General features: G+C 38.7%; 1 protein-coding gene across 1 annotated transcript; it reads left to right on the top strand.

The window, feature by feature from the left end:
• The first annotated feature begins 9102 nt into the window (after window positions 1-9102).
• Window positions 9103-19994, top strand: LOC135470406 (uncharacterized). Its single transcript, XM_064749328.1, has 7 exons — window positions 9103-9524; window positions 11148-11285; window positions 11701-11867; window positions 12155-13069; window positions 13563-15074; window positions 16626-16950; window positions 17414-19994. The coding sequence occupies exons 1-7, from the start codon at window positions 9260-9262 to the stop codon at window positions 17827-17829; spliced, it is 3738 nt and encodes a 1245-aa protein (XP_064605398.1). The 5' UTR covers window positions 9103-9259; the 3' UTR covers window positions 17830-19994.
• The last annotated feature ends 1439 nt before the right edge of the window (window positions 19995-21433 follow it).

Below are 21433 nucleotides of genomic sequence, written 5' to 3'. Positions count from 1 at the left end.
TATATATATATATATATATATATATATATATATATATATATATATATATATATATATATAATAATAATATATATATATATATATATATATATATACGTACTAACTGGTGAATATCCGAAGAGGAGGTTAAGGGGATAGTGCAACGCATGGTTGACTCGTATCAGTATAATGGCTCGGGCGTGGCGACAGAGTGTCAAGTGCCGTTGCAGCAACAACAGAGACTATGTTTTCCAATGGTGTAGAATGTGATTCATTCGCTTTCCCATTAACACCCAAAAAGTGCGACAGAAACAAGAATAATTTTACTGCATTTCTCGTTTTATTGCTGAGGCTGTTGATTGCACCCACATACAAATGAATGTATCAAGCATACATGAAAAAGTATGTGCGTCTCCACCACCGCTTTTGGCATTGTGGCAAATGGTCAGTGTAGATACACGCACTATTATAGGATTCTCGCTGAATGTTAACTGTGGCATACTCATTTTACTGGAATTTTTAGGTTATCCATTAAAGTTAAATTCTGCTTACTGGTGGACTAAGCCTCTCCGAGGATTGGTCCTTTAGTATTGTTTTAATGTGTATGTTTTTACTAAATGTAATAAGAACACAGCATTTTGACTAATTCTAGACCAGTGAGGTCTAATACATTGCAATTAACATCAAAACATACTTCTTTTTTACCTAATTCTGATTAATAATAAATATATGACTAAAGCACAGAAAGTAACACCACAGCGTTGACATCGCTGTGATATGGCCATACGTATTACCGGTGAAAATTTCCCTCTTGTAAATTTACCTCAATCATGGTTTTATCTGGACCGTTCATGTATATGCTTAATAAAGAGCAACGTACAGTTTCCTGTCACGCCGACTTTGCAACTGGAGGGATAGTTTCAATTTTGACATTGTAAAATTCTTAACTTGGATAGCAATATACCGAGCGGTCCTGCGTATGAAGTGTGCATATCTCCCATTGCCTTACTGCAAAACAGTTGGAATCAAAGAACAACTGCTGGCTAGCCCAAATCTAATCATGTCGTTCCTACCGTAACGTTCAGTTTCGGTCATATAGACTTCCACGCGGACAATTTCACTGAAAAAACCAGCTCGAGCCCTACCTTATTCTTACTATCCACAGATTCCCCAAAACGCCCGACATGTAATATGTCAAAGCCAGCATTGGTAAACCAACTTTCAACAGTAATCCAGCCGTTAATTAATTGCACATGTAGTTGTGGACATATCTTGCGTCCAAAGAGTGTAACTATATGGATGTCTCAATGGATTTTTTCAGTATTGAGTAAACTGAACATATACTATATTACACAAGACGCCTTCAGGCTTCTCAAGGACAACGCAATTTGTACTCGCTCTGGGCGATTTATTTATTGCACGTTTAGGCTTTGTTATATCTCATAAAAACTTGGTTAACCTTGAGCTTGATAGCACTATTTTACAAGCCTGTGGCCCTCCTGGGAGGGCGGTCGATTTATTCCGAACTTCCACGTTGTTTAGCCATACTTGTCCGACGAATATTTCTATTATTTTGTGGGTAATCATTTGTCCATCCTTCTATACTAGCATATGATACGAATGTCGGATTTCACGCTCAGATTATTTGCACTTGCTGATGATATTATGGAATCAGGCTCCGCAAAACGTATTATTACGGGAAAACATCAACATGTTTTGCTCAATGTAATAGAAGACTTACAGCTTAAATAGCAAAACCAGAGCAGCAACGAAGGTGTGATAATTGGCAAATGGTCACACGTGAAATGCGCCCTCTTATCAATTTATCTCATTCAGGGTTTTATTCTAACTGTTCATGTAAATGTTTAACTTGGCTTAAGCGGAATTAGGTTTTAAAAAATGCAGTGATATTATTTCTGGTTATGGACTAGAATAACTCGAAATGCTCTGTTATCATCATATTTAACATAAAATAACATTGACACAGAGGAAAGAGATTGCGCCTCGGGGATGTTAGTTCACCAGCAGAACCTTGGTTGATGCAGGAATACAGTATAATCGAAGACAGTTTCCCTTTATATGTGTACAACAACGTGTACAAGACAAACGAAGTCGTAAAAAAAAATTGCCGCGCGAGATGTTATAGCCAGGCCCCAAAACGCCAAATATTTCATTTCGTCTGGATATTTACAAATGTTTAGGATTTAGGGCTTACATTTTTATTACAATGGAATAAAGGTAATTCTTTCGTACTTTATTATATATTATAATTAGTACTCATCATATCTTTGTAGTCAATACTGTCTACTTCTTTAATAATTTACATCAGTTTGGCTGCTTTATGTAATAGTTGTTTAATTTCTTTCATACACAATACTGTCATCACCCCGTTTTGTTGGGGTTTGGTTTACAGAAAATCACATCATCACACAATTTGTTTTATTCATTACACGTTGATAAATTCAATGAATGTCCTATGAACAAAATCTGATAAACCTTTTAAGAATGCTTTCTTCGAGTACACATTTTTTGAAACTTTTTTTTTACATGTATAAATGAGCTCATTCAGTCCTGTACAGTTAAGTACACATCAATTCGAAAATCTCCCTGTAGTGGGCATATATTTTCAAGTAATCATTTGTGAATTGCATAAGGTTTAAAATTATATTCACTGGCCATTTGATTGTTTTCATAGTTTTTCGCTTACACAATGGTGGTCAGATTTACTGGTGGGATAGAAACCGCTGAGATTTGGTATAAAGCTGTACTGACTAACAGTCCCAAACAAGAATTTGTAGAAAATAGGGATCTTCTAATCTCTTATGTTAGAAATTCTTCCCAACCTGAAGTAAAATTGCCCGAATTACATTTCGCGGGGTAGTCATTATTGCCTTGTTCAAGTAAGAATACATATATCCATCGCGTATCAAACCTAGAAAGAAAACGAGACACACTCTCTTGGCAGGTTACAGACAGGCTTTAACACAGCATAATGGTGTTTCTGAAACGAGAATCCTTAAGCGAGGGTGCTGCCCTTGACAGATCACAAATGTAAATTTTTGGCCTCTGTCTAGGAAATATTTCAACCAATGAATCGGCGGCAAGTTAACCATTGGCTTGAACCATTACTGGACCCTGTGTTGCTAGAACAGGGGAGGCAACAATGTTCCAGGTACACGACTAATATGTATGCCTGCCACACTGTAAATCCACATATTTAGTAGACTATTAGAACACATTAGAAAACGCGATTCTGTAAGAATTTGTGGACACAATAATCCGCTTACTTCCTAAATGTTTACATTCTGTTTAAAATATGTACACGTGACGTTCAAACCAGTAAACCTCATGTTTATATACATGAACACTTTATTTACCTACATTAAATGCTTTAATCTGTTTAAAAACTAAACATAATTTCATGTTTTGGGCGACGAACAGTTTTTAAGCACAGCATTGTGTTTAGCTCTTAGCTCCTCCTGAAATAATCCTTATTTTTAGAAGGCATACAAAATAAAAGACCCGGTCCCGCTGAAGCTAAAGTATATCTGAGATTAAAGAAGCAGAAGCGGCCAAATACTTACATGTACACCAAAAGCCGCTCTATACCGAAGTATCTAATATTATGTTTCTAATATTACCGTGGCTACATGTACATTTCATACACCAATACAGTATTTTGCAAGCAGAAATCCATTCAGACATCACAGTATACATTACACATGAAATGTATATTATTTTCTTCTTAATTTTATAATGATGACGGTGATCTACACAGAATTTATGATGGTATTTCCATGAATGATGTCCAAAAATACCAGTCAGACACTGAAAATCTCTGGTGCCTTTTTCACAAAGACAACAGTAGCAACAGGGCGAGTAGCTCTGAAATCAGTTGGCCATGTTCTCAGCATAGCTTCCACATTGACCCCTCTGAACCGTTACATTCACTAACCTGGAACTCGGTTCTCTCACCTGTGCTGTCTCCGAGGTACCCACACTCTATGCCACAAAAAGAGGTGTGAAGTAATTCTGAATTCATATCACCTCCTTATGTGGGCAATAATAAAGACTATAACATCGCAAATAACACAAATGTAACGGCATTAGAACTTCGCAAGTCTCCATTTTCAAATCACGTGACTGGCTGCTCTTTCCAAAATTAAGATCATTTTTCCCCCGCAATATTTTTGATTATAGTTCATTCCTGTTTATTATTAACACACAAATTAAAGTTAAGACTCCCAAACAATTTGTCAGTCACCCTTTATATGGTTTACATCTCAATGGTTTCAATCAAATAATTCCACGAGTTTATCTTTTTCCGGACGATGCAGAGTGCGGCAGATTCTAATTGAAAATGGCGGTTAGCGAAGTTTGGATTGTTGCCGATGTAACATATACATTTGTGTTAACTGTGACGTTATGGTCTTTATTATTCACGAATGACTAGGTGATATGAAGGAAGGTTTACTGAAAGATTGCAGGCAGCATGTTTTTGTACTGTACAGCTTTGACATGTTGAGAGCAGCATATTCGAAAACAGCGAGTTCCAGGTTAGTGGATGGAAGAGATCTGTATTTCTGAAAGTAAGCTGGGAAAGAATGAAACAGATCTCACATCTACAGGGCGAGTCACCTTTCATTCTTGCGTCCAAGCTTTGTTCAATATTTGTCCTAGCAAATGCTGTGCATATCACAAAATTCTGTTCCGCAGTGTAATTCTGAAAAATCAAACTGACTTGGCTAAATACCCTGCCTTTGATATTCAAAATCCAAGACACAAAAATAGCAGAATTGGAGCTAGAATTTCCAGGCGTCATAGAGGTATCTGTCACCTCAGCTTGCACAAGCACGTCTGTAAGGTCCGATCTGTGGTGAACAGCCTTAGGTACGGGGGAGTCACATATCAAAACATTCCACATTGTTTTAAACTCTTATTTATAGCCTTTTTTTAAATAAGCTTATTTTTAGGTTTATTTATTTAAAAATAGGGGTATACTACCAGTTAATCTGCACATTACATGATCAGGTAAATTTTGAATGGTGCATATTTTCAACATGTAAAAGGTTCAAAGTAAAGGTCTCAGACATTTAAACAGAAATGCAATTAAAATCAAGTATATTATTATTTTATTATCAAGTGTATTTTTGGGCTTTCTCTACTGTTTCAGCATATTTTAGTAAAATGTTCCTAACAATGACAGGTTCATCTGTGTAACTTTGGAGGTCCAATTTTGTCTGCAGTGAACACTTTTATAAACTGTTAAGATTTAAAAGAACTCATCAAGCATGCAACGTTAAGCGTCACTGGTGTTGTGACTCATAGTCTGAACAGTATGGCGTCTTGTGGTGCTGAGAGGTAGATCACCCCTGTATGTAAACACGCATGCTGAAGTCAACATGGAGAGGCGCTCATTTACTTAAAGACTCGTGCATCCTGACAGATGAAAAATTGTCATGACGCTGTGTGTATACCTTTTCAAACGGTTGATTTCCGACTGAAATTTCTATACCAGGTGATCCTCTTGGGTTTCAGTGACAGCCTGGAACGTCTATCTTCTCCCAACTCCTCCGTTTTTTATCCTTGCCATTGTGTTACCGTGACCACTTTGTTACATGGCTGTTGCATCAGGGCCAGGGTATGCTTATCATAATTTTAAAACTGGTACATACATTCTGTGTGTCAGTAATGTTCAGGCTCATTAATTGCACTAGTCGGCCGCAACATGTGACCATGTAATGCAAGCAAAACACGTGCGAGCGTGAAAACTGACAATTTGGTCAGAATCTTCATGCGCCCAAAGTTACTTTGGCTTGTTCAACGGAATTGAAGATCTCTTGTGAAATAAACTCGTGTGAAGTAGAAATTTCCTTACCCAACAAGTACTCTCTCAATATAAAAGACATTGAAGAAAGCATAGGGAGCAAAATCAGAGAAGAGACGACAGTGTGATTGGGAAATGGCCACGCGCAGCCGGTGAAAAGCGGCCCCTTGTCAGTTTACCTTAACTAAGGGTTATTCAAACTGTTAATGTATATGTTTTAAAAAGTAGCAACACACAAGCCCCGTAGCACCATAACTTAAGCAGAATTCGGCAGAAAAGGAATGCTGTGCTATAAGTTGCAATTTATTCGACGTCACTGGTCTAGAACTACTCAAATGTTGTGTTGTCATTACAGTTAATAACCAATAACATTAAAACAGTGCTATGGATGGGAGGGGTCAAAAGAGACAAAAGAGGGGTCAGTTTCTCAAAGCGGCCATAACGTAATGTCCATTGCAAATACCAAGACGGTTTATGCCTTCAATGTGCGAAGTCATGGTGAGTAAGCCGGCGTTACGTTACGAATCCTTTGAGAAACTGAATCCAGGTCTCAGGGATCCTTAGTCTATAAGCAGAATCCTTGTTAACGCAGAAATACAATACCAGTATGAAAGACAACAGCATAAAAAGCAAGGCCAGAGCGACCGCGACAGTGTGATAGTTGTCATAAGTATTACCTGTGAAATCCGGCCTCTAGTCCATTAAATTCAGATATTTTAGTTAACTGTACATGATCTTTAAAATTCTTAAAATGTACCACGTTGCATGCTCTGTAGGTTAACCATGGTTTAAGCAGAATAAAGCAAAGGTTTGCAGTGATTTAATTGCAATTTATTAGGCGTTACTGGTCTAGAATAGCATAGATCCTTTAAAAGTCACTCTGCCGGAAACGGGATATCTTGTGGAAAATATGCGGTATGTTATTTTCAGGAATGATACCGACGGGCTTTACATATAGTTTCCGGCCATTTCCCGTGTGATACAACAGGCGACAGCTCAGTGCGTCACACAAAGGACCTTGACCTAGCCGCCTTGGCGTAATCCGTGAAGGTCCTTGCATAACTTGAATAAATGATATTTTTGATTCTGAATGCCTATTTCCGGGTTACAGTCACACAAAAGACCTGTATGTTATTTATAAACTTTGTTTATATATTGCATCATTTCATCGCGAAATGTAAGACATAGAGTTCATTGCATACCTCGAGGCTACATTTGATTGCAAAGGTTTGCGCTGTCTTATCCAGTATAATGTACACAGGTCTATTAGTTTACATGCTGTTAGCTCTCATAGCCGCTGGTCTGTGTTTCTACAGTGTATACGTCAAAATATCTTGTGGGAATGATTCTGTTCATAATCCTTCTTGCAACATGTGCCTGGTGAAAAGTCACTTCACCGTGATAAGTGCTCTTGACGTTGCGTTGCGGCAGCTTTAAAAGCCGACTTCCGCATGTCACATTTGATGAAAAATATTTCTGCCCTATGAAGCGGATCTTGTACCGTTACTATATACAAGTTGTTCACAGTATCAATAGTTTTCAGTTGAATAGTTTTTGTCCAAAATCTTCTTGACATGCAGAGATTTATGAATCTCAATGTGTTACATTTTAACGCCTGTTAACTCACATATCAGATTCATTTCAAACTTGCATAAGAATACCTCTATGTAATCAAATTATTAAGTCAGTGAAACAGACTTCCAAGGTCAAAACATTCTTTAAAGTTACTATTCGTCAGGCGCCACATTTTATAGAAATTCTAAACATTATTAATTTGACACTGAATTGGTGTCTGCCATCCGCCAGGGATGGATTACATTCATTGCAACTAAAGTTACAGAGAAAGTTTTGACACTCAAAACAGGCATGTGATGTTCGAAACACCTTCAGTATGTATATACTACCTTCTTTTAGAAGAAGATAATCATCGTGGTAATTTAAAGACTTTTCCCGCCTCTTTTTCTCACTTTTTGCCGGGTTCTGCACGATATTGCTGTGGTTCAATACATTCTATTCCTGTATTTGCCTATAGTTAATATCTAAGTAACATGTTTAGTGGAGGATATTTATAACATGCGTGTGCAAAACACCTTAATTTTGGCACAAAAGCTAATTGTGCCAATTTACATCAGCTTGTAATTAACTCCTATTGCACTGCTGTGTACGTTATCATTCATCATTGTCCAACATTTTACTAATCTGGGCATATAGCACGGACTCTGGTTCTGACGCACGGTGAAATAATACAATAATGAGTAGAATACACAAAACTATTAACTGTGTTGTTATTCTAAATGGTTATTGGAATTTGCATTTTAATTCTCCATTAAATGTGAATTTGCAGCCCTCCCGCATAGCCGCCATTGTAAACGGATTTCCCTATGTGCACTACACGGATAAATATCACTTAATCTCAGGGCTACAACTTCAATTGTTTTGCATGTTCAGTTTTGAATTTTGGTGGAAACAAGAATGTCAATTTTTCTTTTTCTGTTATATATTTCATTTTATTATTAATTAATTGTACACCTGGGCAGCTACACTGACTTGGAACTACAATATTCTACAAATTCTCTGGAATGATTAAAACAAGGATATTGGATTGCATGAAAGAAGCACACCTGTAAATTCTATCGTGTTAGTATAAATATATCTCTTTATGTTTCCATGGCACAATTGCCATTTAACAGTAATAATTACCTGACATTTGACTTATATTGTCTGGAAAACATAGAAGAGTCAACGTAGTTTTATTAATCCCAAGCTTAAGAACAAATAGAAGAGACAACAGTCAAATATCTTGTCAGTTTAACACTGAGAATCCAACATGCATGCGTCTGCTGAGAAAGCTGTTAAGTTAAGAAAACTTACAAAATGCCGTGTTACACGGGTTACGTGTGACGCTGAATTGCTAACTATACACAGTCGTCGCCAATCTGATTTTAATCTTTATGCTGTAAGTCTTTTATAGTAACAAAGTTAGCGCTTCTGATGTGAATGCAGTCATATACGTGTGTGTATTTCGACTGTGAAACTTTATCGCTTGGAACTTTTATGCTAAACATGTTAGGGACTTTACCAGTACAGCTCATTCATGCGTATATTGACTTTCTTCTTATGGCGATGAAAGTGTATTCACTCGAATAGTATGCCGTGGACAGTAGTTTTTTTAGGATGTAGCGGAAACTGCGGTAAACACCTATTCAGCAAACGCGTCACTACATTTGACCTACATTTAGAATGTCTCATAAAGAGTCGAATCATCTGAGCGTGTCGCAGTGCCAAGCTTTCTAAGGGATAGGCCAGGTACAAGGCTGTATATATATACCGTGTAGCCTCAGGTTATGGGGCGCGGATACATCTAACTACGGAGTTAACACTGTCTAGTAAGACTTGGCAAATGTAACTTAAGATCGGACTTCACCTCAGTCCTCCCCCGGAGATGTAAATATCATGCCGGTCCGTATTGACCTATGGTTTCTGCTTCTTTTGTTGTCACACCTGTACCTGTGTCTCGCACAGCACTGTGACCTGGACTTCATAAGGATTCCAGGAGACATTGTTTTGTCCACGATCGCCGGTATTCGAGACTCGCACGATGGCTTGTGTGGCAAGTATATTCCTGGAGAACTCCAGACAGTCGCGGCCATGGTATGGTCAGTGGAAAAATTGAATGGCTCACCCACAGGAAATTCTTACATTCCAGGGAAAACAATTGGTAAGCTTTGTCTCAATCCTGCCCATTTGTGTGATAAGTACTCTTTATATCTTATCAGTAAAGCGACAAACCAGTTTTTGTTGGACACACATGGCGAATCCTCTGGCAGATTTTTTTTATTTTTCATTTAGGGTATTTCATGTATTGGTATACACTCTGGGAACGTACGAATGATTGGTCGGGAAGGTATAAGGTGGAGAGGAGTGGGGGAGGTTGGATGTTGGTGATACGCGCCCTCGCAACACAGCTGAACTTGGTAGAGGTGTCAAAAAATGACGCACCCATAACAGGATAATCCATTTGTGGTTACATATATGAAAAGCTACATATACAATTCACATATGCCACGTATTCCATGAGCTCCGTAAGATTATCATTTAGTTTTTGTTAGTAGTAGTACATTCATGTTGAGTACATATGTTTCTTTTATAATTTATCAATAGACGTAACATTGGAAGTTCACCGGTTGTTTGTAAGAGAAAAAAATCATACCCTCACTGTCTCTATTATAGTATCGTGCTTTTTCTTCTCTGGCCCACAACAAATCTGTACTGCTGTTGGTGGTTTGAACTTGTATGACACACAAGCCACAAGTTTTTTTAAAGTACATCATGCACTGTTAAAAAAAAAACACGCCATGTACATCCGGGAGTATACCGAAAAGATTTTAACACCCGGTACGTCCGGGAGTGGCCTGAAAATAATCAAGGGTGAACAAACTCGAGCTGTTTTTATATGGCTCCCCTCCACGACAGACATACATCTGGGTCAGGCCTATTCTGTTGGAGTCACACTATAACGGCCTGTATTCTTCGATGCCAATACCTATACATGATAAAAACACTTCGCCTGAATACCTAAACAATTACATGTTGGTTTATTGTTAATCTCCTATCAGTACCCATGATGTTGTCGGGGAGGGGGAGGTGAAGGGGACATCATTATTTCTAATCCAGTCTGCCAGCTCTTTACAAAACTGTCTTTCGGACTTCTTTCAGGCCTATTCAACGTATTGAAGTGAAACTTTGCACATGGCTTCATCACGACAAATTATAGATGAATTTTTGAGTTACATTTCCCATACTAACATTTCAAACAATTTAAACAGTTTTCTGCATCATTTTCTTTCAAAACTTTTTATTGTATTAAACCGAAACATATTACCCTTTACCGAAACAAGTTACCGATCAAATTCCAGTTTTGGAGCGTTTAGTCTTATTCAAGCAAAAATGACGCCCGATTTTATTTTGTTAACAACTGTGACATACAACTGTGATAGCTCTGGACGACAGGGCACATGGAATACTTCCCGAATACTTGCTTCCTTATGTTTATAACTTAAGCAGGAAAATTTGTTTGGGCGTATAATGAGTTCAGCTAAACTTGCTTTATGACGTTATTGCTTTGGACTCGGGTTTTCTAGATTTTTGAGACTTTCTCGCTCTTTCAATAAGCGGTTATTGGGGGCTTTTGGGGCGTTTGAACAATATTACTTCCGCAGTTGACTGTTTGTTTTCTCTCGACAGTGAAAGTGTTTATTCATACGTGATTTGTTAACTTTATAAATAACTGTATTAAATCAGGAAACGCCGTTTTTAAGACAGACACTGTATGTATGTTTAGGTATCGACATATCTGACGATTGCAACCTCGAGAGGAAGGCCGTGAAGATAACCATCGACACGCTAATTCGAGCAGGGTATGATGACGTTGGTAGCTGTTCCACAGCTAAACAAGCATATGAAAATTCAACGGTGGTTGGTAAATATCAGTCTGATTTCCATTCATGTTTGGAAACGCAGAACACTGGATGGTTAGCCAAGACAATAAAAGACCATTTCAGATGAAATGTAAATCGACCATGAAGGATAAGCGGATTTCCTCTGACTGGTTGATGAATTCCAAATTTTTAAGTGTGACTGCACTTAAACACCTGTGCCTTGAAGTCGTCTGACAATGCGTGTTAGAATCTGGCCTCTATACATCTTATTTCCATTCTTTCTCTACACGAATTCATGAACAAATTAACCCGTCGGTATGCTTTTTATAAAGTTACCATATTTTAACCATTACTTATTCTCAAATAGGTTACCTGTTATTATGTTATAATCGTTTCTTCACCTATCACATATCTGATTGCTTGCATTTTCATGAAATCACCTTGTTGCACCTGTAGGTATCATCGACACATCGACCAGCCAAACTGTCAAGGAAGTAGCCAAGCTAGCCCAAGGTAGCCATTTACCTGTGATAAGTTCTGCGGCCACTGCAGCTGGCTTGGGAAATAACACGCTCTACCCGTCCTTCTACCGTACCGTCCCTTCAGATACAGAACAGACAAAGGTATATTTCAGTTCGAATTTTTTCTCCTGAAGGAAAACTTATACAAAACTAATGGCAGCTAGAACCGGTGATAAATTCCGTGTAACATTCGCTTCGCACAGAAAATCGGAGTTTATGAACCAAACCCGATATATGTGGGTTTAGGATTATGAAAACGAAGGACTGAACATAAATTCACAAAAATTAGAAAGCGCATAGTCTTCAATGGCTACATTAAATGGTGATCTTCATATGTTTAGCTTTTCCATTTTTGTTGACACTGACGTCTTTATCTGAATGTGCTACAGGTCTTGCTTGAGACAGTAAAGCAGCTAAACTGGACATACATTGCAGTTGTCTATACTACTGATGCGTACGGTATGGATGGAGTGCACTTACTACGAAAACTCACAGCGGTCGAGGAAAAGGTGTGCATTATCACAGAGAAGTCGATTTCGCCCCATGAAAGGCATCCGGAGACTGCAGAAGGTATTATTACATCATTGGCTTCCAAGCTTGGCAAAACTCGTCACAATCAACTGGGTATCGTCTACATTGGTCAACTGGCCCAAGCCTCGCTTCTATTGCGCGCGCAGCAGGATGGCGCCAGAAAATATGATAGGGATTTCAAACGACTCTTCTGGGTTATGTCCGAAGCGATCGGACTCAACGAGAATTTGATTCCAAAATCCAGTCAACAGGTAGACGGACTTATTACGGTGGCTTTACCATCAACGGTATTAAAAGAATTCAAGACATACTTCCTTGACCATCTGGAGAACGTAATTCAGGGGAAGTCAGATCATCCACTTTCAAGATTATTCAAGAAGTATGTGGAGACTTCATACAACTGTGAATTTGATAACCCTCTAAACAGCTGTGCTCGCATACAAAGGTCGTTTTTGGAGAAGAACTATCAGCAGTCGGATTACGTAGCCAGTGCAATAGACGCTGTCTATGTGCTTGTCACAGCCCTGAAGAATGATCCATCATCTTGTACTGGAGACCCAATGTGTGTTCCGCCGTCTTTCAAATACACAAGGCTTGTAAGGTCATTGAACGAAACAACACTGGATTATTCCAAGATTGAAGAAAATTTTGCTCCGTACGAATTCCGGCTGCTGAAGAGAGTCATCAAATTCGACGCTGCTGGGGAACTTATGACAAACGATAAGACAGTTTCGTACGAGGTTTACAACGTTTGGAAAAACAAGCACAGCATTGTAAGAAGCGTTTGTTTCCTTATTTATTCTTGAAAAAATAACGTAATTTGTTTTAAATCAAAGTATCTTAGTATGATCTAAGCAGTTTATAAGTAAAATTTCAAATAAGACCCCCCTCATGATTTATCACACATGATTTATCTCACTGATGATCCGTGGCCTAGTTGTTAGCGTATCAGGGCAACAAAGGAGCATCTCACCAATGCGGTCCCTGTGAGACCATGTCCAGCTGATGCTGCCTACCTCTTCGGTCGTGCAAGGAAAGGTCTTCCAGCGGCCTCCACATTGTGGTTGGTTTAATCCCACCATAATGCTGGGCGCTGTCGTATAAGTGAAACATTCTTGAGTACGGCGTTTAACACCAATCAAGTACATGAATCACTGATTATTACAGATAAACTTAATATATGCCCTTCGTATACATTTGGCATCCCAATATATTATGGTTACCTTTAATACCTTTATTGGCTTGGCGTTATCTTTTGAATTTTAGGTTGGAAGTTACACAAACAATACACTCACCCTGGACAAAAACAAGATTAATGTAAGAGACCCCGAGTCTGGGTTAAATCTGAGCGGCCAGAATCTTCCACGGTCCACATGCGGTTCGTCTTGCCAAGAATGCATCCCTGTGGAGGATATTCAGTTTTCCTACATACCAGGCGATCTTCTTTTGCTCGGTTTATTCTCATTAAGTGAAAAGAGTGATGGTGATTTTGAATGCAGAGAGTTCCGAAGTAACACTGTTTCGTATCTAACATTTGAAGCATTTGAGTACGCAATTAGCGTTATTCAAAGGAAGTATCCGATGCTGAAATTCGGAGGGATAGCTTTCGATGATTGTTATAACCCTTTAAGAGCTGAATATATTTTATCCAACTTTTTGAGTGGAAAATACAAACTATTTGATCAGAGAACAAACACCTACATTGACCCCGACAAAGTCATCTTGGTGATTGGTTCCCTCTCCAGTGATGTTACACTGGAAGTTGCCGACATGCTCAGGCGGATCCGCATTCCCCAAATATCCTATGGCGCTTCTTCGACTGACCTAGATGACCGGGAAAAGTACGCTTATTTCCTCCGGACTGTTCCTAGCGACAAGACACAGGTAAACGCCATTGTAGATTTACTCGATGCCATGAACTGGAAATATGTGGCTGTTATGTACATGGACAACAATTATGGCACAGAAGGAATGAAGACATTCAAGAAGTATGCGAACAAAAGAGGTATTTGCTTAGCTGATACTGTCCCAATATCCAAGTCAGTTATTGAAAAGAGCTTTAAGGATATTGTTTCTACTCTGCGCCGCACCTACGCCAAAGTTATTGTTTATTTTGGCATTGATACTCTAGCCGAAAAAGTGCTTGACAGCCTGCGAGACCGAGCTGATGTAGATCCAGGGGAATTTCTCTTTGTTGCCACAGAGGCCTGGGGTGTCAACGAAGCCTTGCTGAAAGAAGGACGAGTAAATTATGCAAGAGGATCTGTAGTGCTGCACTCTGACACAACGCTTTACGACAACACTGATCAGTTCAAAGTATTCGTCAGTCAGAAAGACCCATTTACGTGCACTAAATGTGACTGGCTAAGGCTATTCTGGCAAGATCGTTTCAGCTGCAAATTCGAAGATGGATTCATAGCTAATAAACGAGATCTTCCACTGTGTAACAGAATAAACCATGGGCGATTCAATGCCTCAGACCTTAACAAATACAGCCGTGATCAAAGAGTAGTGCACACGATTAATGCTGTTTTGGCAGGGGCGAAAGGCATAGAAAAAGTGTTCCGAAAACTCTGTCGTGGAGAAATATGCTCACCTTCATCCGTTTCGGAGAGAACGATGAATGGAGCTAAACTGCTCACCAACGCCATTTCCCAGGTCACGTTATCATCCCAAGAGGATGAGAAATTATTTGACGAGAACGGAAATGGACTTATTGGGTTCACCATTTTTAACATCCAGTATTCAACTTCAAAATCAGGCTATGGTTACATTGATGTAAGTATAAACTACATGTGTAAGAAAACACCGCACAGCTAAATGCCCGGGTCATAAGGACATTTAACACCTGAGAATAGCCAATGTTACACTGAGTACACTGGTAGTTGGCAAATGGTTACACGTAACGGAGAAATCCGAAATTGACACTACAAAATATCCGTGTTGAACCTGATCTTATTTCAGATTTAATTTTATTTTATTGCATGTTAAAATGGCAGTACAACATGCTCTGCTTTTACTGTCCATGGTTTTATATTTATATCATTATTTGTCCTTTTCCACACCATGTTCGGACAAAGACACTTACTGGTTTTACTCTCAGTGCTGTAAATCTTATGTCCCTAACTCAGTTATATTGAGACCGTATTTCACCGGTTACGTTTGACCATTTGTTATCATCCTGTCGTCGAAGCATTACTTTTTCATTTTATTCAGCAGAATGTCGTTTTTTTAGCGAGCATAAAAACAGCAGCAACAGTGTCTTAGTTGGAAAATGGTCAAACGTCTCTCATGTCAGTTTACCACTCTTAGGGTTTGCGTGTTACAGTAACTGTTCATGTTAATGCTCAAATTATATTAACGAACATGCCCCCTAGCACCATATAATTAAGTCGCATACATAGAGAGAAAAACAGCGACGACAGTGTGATAGCTGGCAAATGATCACACGCAACCGGTGAAACACGGCCTCACGTCAATTCCCCTCTGTTAAGGCCCTATTATAACAGTTGATGTAAATGTATAAATAGTAGCAAATTACACACCCCTGGCATTATGGCTTAAGCAGAATTAGGTAAAAGAAATGCAGTGATGTTAATTGTCAGTTATTACACGTCACTGGTGTAGACTTACTCAAAATACTGTGTTGTCATCACATTTGACATAGAATCACATGTCTTAATTAGAAATATGTTAACAAAAATGCTTTGATGTTAATAGTATGCAGGTTTATTGGACGTCACGTGTCTATTATTACGTTATAATAAAAACAAAACAAGTAAAAACAACTCCGACGGATTAGCGTAAGCAAGAATTACTTGTCATTTTGAAAACTTTTAACTTTCATATCAACAGCCACAGTAATATACAATGCCACACCCACATATCAATGTAACAAAATCAGTCCCTGTGAAAGACAGTGAAAACAGTATATAGGTTAAAACCAGAGCAGCGACAAAAAGTTGCTAGTTGGCAAATGGTTTCCTGGTTTATCCCACTTCTTGTCCATGTACCTCAGCTTTAATCCCAAGCTATTTTCTCAATGAGCGTACCTCATGATACTCAAACTGAATTAATCTCTCCAGTGATTGTACCGCTATGATTATGTCTCACGAAATGCCAATAATCTAGATTTGGCCAATACATTAAGTTAACTCTCAGAGCCTTCCTCCCACCATAATGTTGGCCGCCGTTGAAATTTTTTTCAATACGGCGTAAAACACCAATGAAATAAGTAAATATTGTGTACTCTCGCTGAAACGGACTCTGCAATGATGTCGCGTGATTGTTTCTGCTCTGATTAATGTCTAAACTGATTCCTCTTTACAGGTGGGGAAGTACGAGAATGGTAAATTCGTCTTGTACAAGGACAAGCTGGCTTTCTATGACATATATGGCAGTCGACAATCTTCAGTTAAGTCTGAATGCGTCTTGAAGAACCAGTGCTCAGAGTGTGAAAACCAAACCAGACCACCAACAGAATATACCACTACAATGTCTGAAAACACCACCTTATCCTCTACCAGTGAGAATTTAGAAGGCGCACTTATCGGAGTGTCTGTGCTGGCTTGCTTGGAAACAATTTTATTAGCGGTGCTAGTTATCTTGTGCTGCGTTTGTAAAAACAGAAAACAACAACCTAAAGAAAGGCAAGGTAGGTGGTGAACACACCATAAATGGTGAATATATGGAAAAATCTTACAGATTAGTTAAAGCTTTGAACACATGAATGCTTTGCCATTCGGTCAATTCCGATGGACAGCGAGCTTCATGAAACATGGTTTGTATCGACAAGTACTACGTTTCCTTGCACGTCTGCAAGAATGTAAGCCGCGTTTGTCATCCGTTCACGGTTCTCCTACGATCTCCTATACGATATGAAAACTACATTCAGGTATGTATTTGCTGCTGATGGATGTATTTTATTGTTTTCCCCTTAGTGTGATTGAGGTCATAGAATTATACAGTTTTCTTGTTATTAAACCCGTGCTCTGAAGATCGCGCACAAAGTGACCTAAACTTTGTATTTGTCCTACTCTATTCTTGATATAGTATATATCTTTTACCTGATCAAAAATATTTCTTGAGCGATCAGCCGGTTAACTTCTGTGTTACAGGTGAACAAAGCCGTTACCATGGCGATGGACAAGTCAATACTGGGTTTGCACTTAGCGAAACAGCGACCATCAACCATCCGGTCCTCGAAAGCAACGACTACCACCAAGATGTTGATGATCCACTTTATCACGAGATCAGCCATGGAAACCCCATGAATACTGTGCTCCAAGTTTCTACATGGCTGGAGAATTCGAAAACTCTCAGCGCAAGTGCAAATTCCAGCAACTCTCACCCACTGGCTGCTAACTCAAGCGGGTTTTCTAGACAGACTTGTGGCGATCTTGTGCCTACCTGCATGTGCTCAAACCCGTCGCTCAAGTGCTTGGAAACGGAATGCGGTTATCTTCTTATGTGTGTAAAGTGCCAAAGAATTTCCTCAGCCCGGTTGTCACAAGGTGCTGTGTCTTCTGTTTGATGCTGAAGTTTGGCAACACTAAGGTCTTCATAGATGATCAAATCTTCTGAATGCTTTACTAGCAATTAGTCAATTCATAACTAAACTTGTCCTGAAATGTTCGCACAAACCATAGCTAAATGTGTTCATGTCATGGATAATTGATACTTCATTCATCATTCGCAAAAAGACTGGCGACTTTGTCCACTACTTATATGTATTAGTATACAAAAACTAGATGAAGACCACTTTTGAGAGTTTTCCAGCTTGTTTCGCATATTTCACCTATATCACCAATCATCTCCACTCGAACTATACCTATGAATCTTAAAGTGTATGAGTTCGGTATCAGCTATTGAGCATTTAGTACTATAGGATGGACGATCCTCATCAAACCTGTGCAGTGCACACCTGCAATAAACCTATACATTTATTAACATTTGCTTGATGTCACTTATTAAAAAGTCGAATTTCAGCATCACAGTTAATAGCTCACAGTTAATTTTGTGGCAGCCTTGGATTAGTTGTTCTTAGTGATACTAGTATTCTCTATTTTGTATATTTGTACAGAACTGATGCTCGTGAGGTTTTATTTGGTGTAATGCGTTGTTTACTGGTATTAGTAAAAGCAGTAATAAAACAGTTTCTTTTAAACGGCTGTTAGAAAATCATACTTGTTTAGAAAGCAGTACAGCAGATTGAAATGTTACCCGTTATAAATACAAGCAGCGGATATATCGCTTGATAACCTGGATCATTGATCATTAAATGTTGACGACCTTGCTGAGTAAGGACATATATTAAGTAACTCGTTGCCTCCTATCAGTACGTGTCGGTACGGTATATTGCATGTTGTCGATGATAAAGTTCACTCCCAAAATGCCGGACTTGGTATCGTGCATTGCTTAAAATGAAGATATTAATGGATGTAGAAACAAAGGTGTATAGCCATCATAAGTGTTTATAGATTGTGTATATTTGAACGTTTGCAGGACAAAAAAAAAAAAGAATGAAATACTGTAGTGCTGAGTTCATACCATGGAGAATTTTGCATGTAAGAACAGATACCCAATAAACAACTGTTCTAGTCCACCGGTCCTACTAGAGCCAGATTCAAGTACTTGTGAGGCAAATAAGGCATTTCTGTAGGGAACTACAAGTATGTAGTATAGTCTAATAAACCGCCGATGGTTAATTTGATTTCATCCTAAAGATCTACAACAGACTTACGGCAGAAGATGTGTTATAGGTTACATAATCACGATTATTTATATATTGACCATGTTGTTTATATGATTCATTACATGTATAATCACATTATTTATTTGTTATATTATATTGACAGTATTGTTTGTATTATTTGATATATGTATTAGCCCTTATTCAGACCGATAGAATTATATAAGATAAGGTGTGTACATGCACGTCACAGCATGCACACACCATTTCACTGTATGTTATTAAGTTATATTATATTCACATATTACTCCATGTATTACTTACTTACGTCACAGAGCATACCACTGTATTAAATTAATAATGAAATGTATCTTTTGGTGTACATGTAAATCAATATGCCACACCTATTTACTTATATAGAATATACCGTATATTTACCTACATGTCTAAAGATTGTATGTACGCGCTTCTGTGGTCGGGATACCCATCTGTTACCGAGTCATTATGAATGACTCGGGGTGGAGGATTAACCCGATTAGCGGGAGCGTACATGTATAGAAAGGGCCGCTCTCTAGGGCGCCTGTACAAGGTTACGGTCGTCCGTGGAGACATTTGTTCTTGCCTGTTCTGTGAATGCGTTGCCACGTTGGTCAGCTATAAAGTCGGGCACAGAGTGGTAGGACTTCACTTCCACTTGTGTGCTCGATAATTGACTGACTGGCTTCGTATTTCTTATTACAGGTAAGTAACAGGTGTCCCAGCGTAAGACCTATAGTTAAATTGTATTACATGTACGTACTGATTCATAAGTACGATTATCTAATATTATATAATTTACGGTTTGTCGAATATTATTGTTAAATATTAAAGACATTTATATACTTGTAAATAAGCGGTGCAAATGTTATATAATATTAAACAATGTATTACATAATACGGATATACATGTATGCACCTGTTTATATTAATATTTGTCTCTTTAATAAAAGAACACTTCCACTTGTGTGCTCGATAATTGACTGACTGGCTTCGTATTTCTTATTACAGCTCTACCTATAGCAAACCTTTGTAAACGGCAAAGGGTGTTAGCATCAGGGCAGAACCAAGACTATATCAGATGTATACTCACTCAACGAAGTAATTGTAGATAATTACAAATATATTTTTCATTGTCATTGACGCAGAAAGGGTCACAATTAAAGCTGACCAGCTCAGTAATGGGTGTGTCCACCTCGAGCGTCGATGGCTTTTGCATGTGTATCTACGTCTCTTCTCTACAAGTCACGATACGAGCTAGGAATGCGAGCGGAATCTCCAACCAGATCGTGGTTAGGTCTCTAGCCATTGCCCTTGACATTTGGGGGTTGACGTCCGCTGCCGTCACATGTCCATTTTGTCTCAAAAGTTCTCAATAGATGCTAAATCAGATGAATTTGAAGGCCAAGTCCACATGAATGTTGTTTGCATCCATAAATGCTCTCGTCACCTGAGCCGTGTGGGACGAGTTATAGTCCTGCTGAAATGTGACCCCGGGTCAGTGACCGCTGCAAATTCAAGGATCCTCGCACAGTTCTGCAAGTTTCGGAATCAGAAGTATAAAACTTGGTCAAAGACTCCATAAAAGTTATTAATGCCATGTAAGAGATGGTTCCTTAGTAATAACTCTCCAAAAATGTACCCTCGATCAAAAACTATTTTTCGTTCAAACCATGCACTGTGTTTTTTTTATTTTTCAGTAAGACGATCAAACGTTAGCCAAGAAATATCGTTACTTAAACTTTCATGTGTGTATTTCTACGTGCTGTCAAAGTTTCGTTTTGGTTAAGGTGTATCATCGTGTGTAAAACATAAATTTTATAATGCGATGATTTTGCCATATTTTAGCACGTTTAAACATTGTATTTCTGCTATAATCCATCAAGCATCCTTCACAGTAGAGGGGACTAACGAAGTCAATGCGGAGAAAAGGTTGCATATCGGGGATGAGTTGGAATATATGTAGCTCTCTTTTTTTGTTAGAAACATATTCTTGTGTGAGTTAAAGATAAAGGATTTCATTCAATAAGTGTTATCATGAGTTAGAATGGATTAGGTATGTTATTACGTAACATTTGGGAATTATAGCGACATCATGCGTTGAGAACACATGTGCTCCACTAGCTATCATTAACATTTCGCTTCTAGAGGCCCACAGTTTCTTGCACTGGGATCGATTCCCCGCCATAACCATACCAAATCCAGTTTGATTAAAGCCAGAACTGCCTTTGTGGAATCGACCCCTGGTCTCGGTAATGTGCAGCATCAAGTTACCGTCAACAACAACGAGGGGAGGGCGATGGCGGAATGTGAAACCTCCCCACAGCATCACTGACCCGACGCCAGTTTCTCTCGACAACACAGGCGTCAAAGTAACGCTCACCTCGACGAAGATACACGTGTTGACGCC

This window comes from Liolophura sinensis, chromosome 7, assembly GCF_032854445.1.
Source record: "Liolophura sinensis isolate JHLJ2023 chromosome 7, CUHK_Ljap_v2, whole genome shotgun sequence".
Classification (NCBI taxonomy): Eukaryota; Metazoa; Mollusca; class Polyplacophora; order Chitonida; family Chitonidae; genus Liolophura; species Liolophura sinensis.
Note: the sequence above shows the minus strand (reverse complement) of the source record. Positions and strands in the feature narration are given on the sequence as shown.

What these genes read in the sequence shown, in the direction of transcription:
- LOC135470406 (XM_064749328.1), top strand. Translation starts at nt 9,260, where the DNA reads ATGCCGGTCCGTATTGACCTATGGTTTCTGCTTCTTTTGTTGTCACAC. An exon ending in GGAAAAACAAGCACAGCATT is followed by an intron (nt 13,070 to 13,562) that starts GTAAGAAGCGTT and finishes TTTGAATTTTAG; the next exon opens with GTTGGAAGTTACACAAACAA. An exon ending in CAGGCTATGGTTACATTGAT is followed by an intron (nt 15,075 to 16,625) that starts GTAAGTATAAAC and finishes TCCTCTTTACAG; the next exon opens with GTGGGGAAGTACGAGAATGG.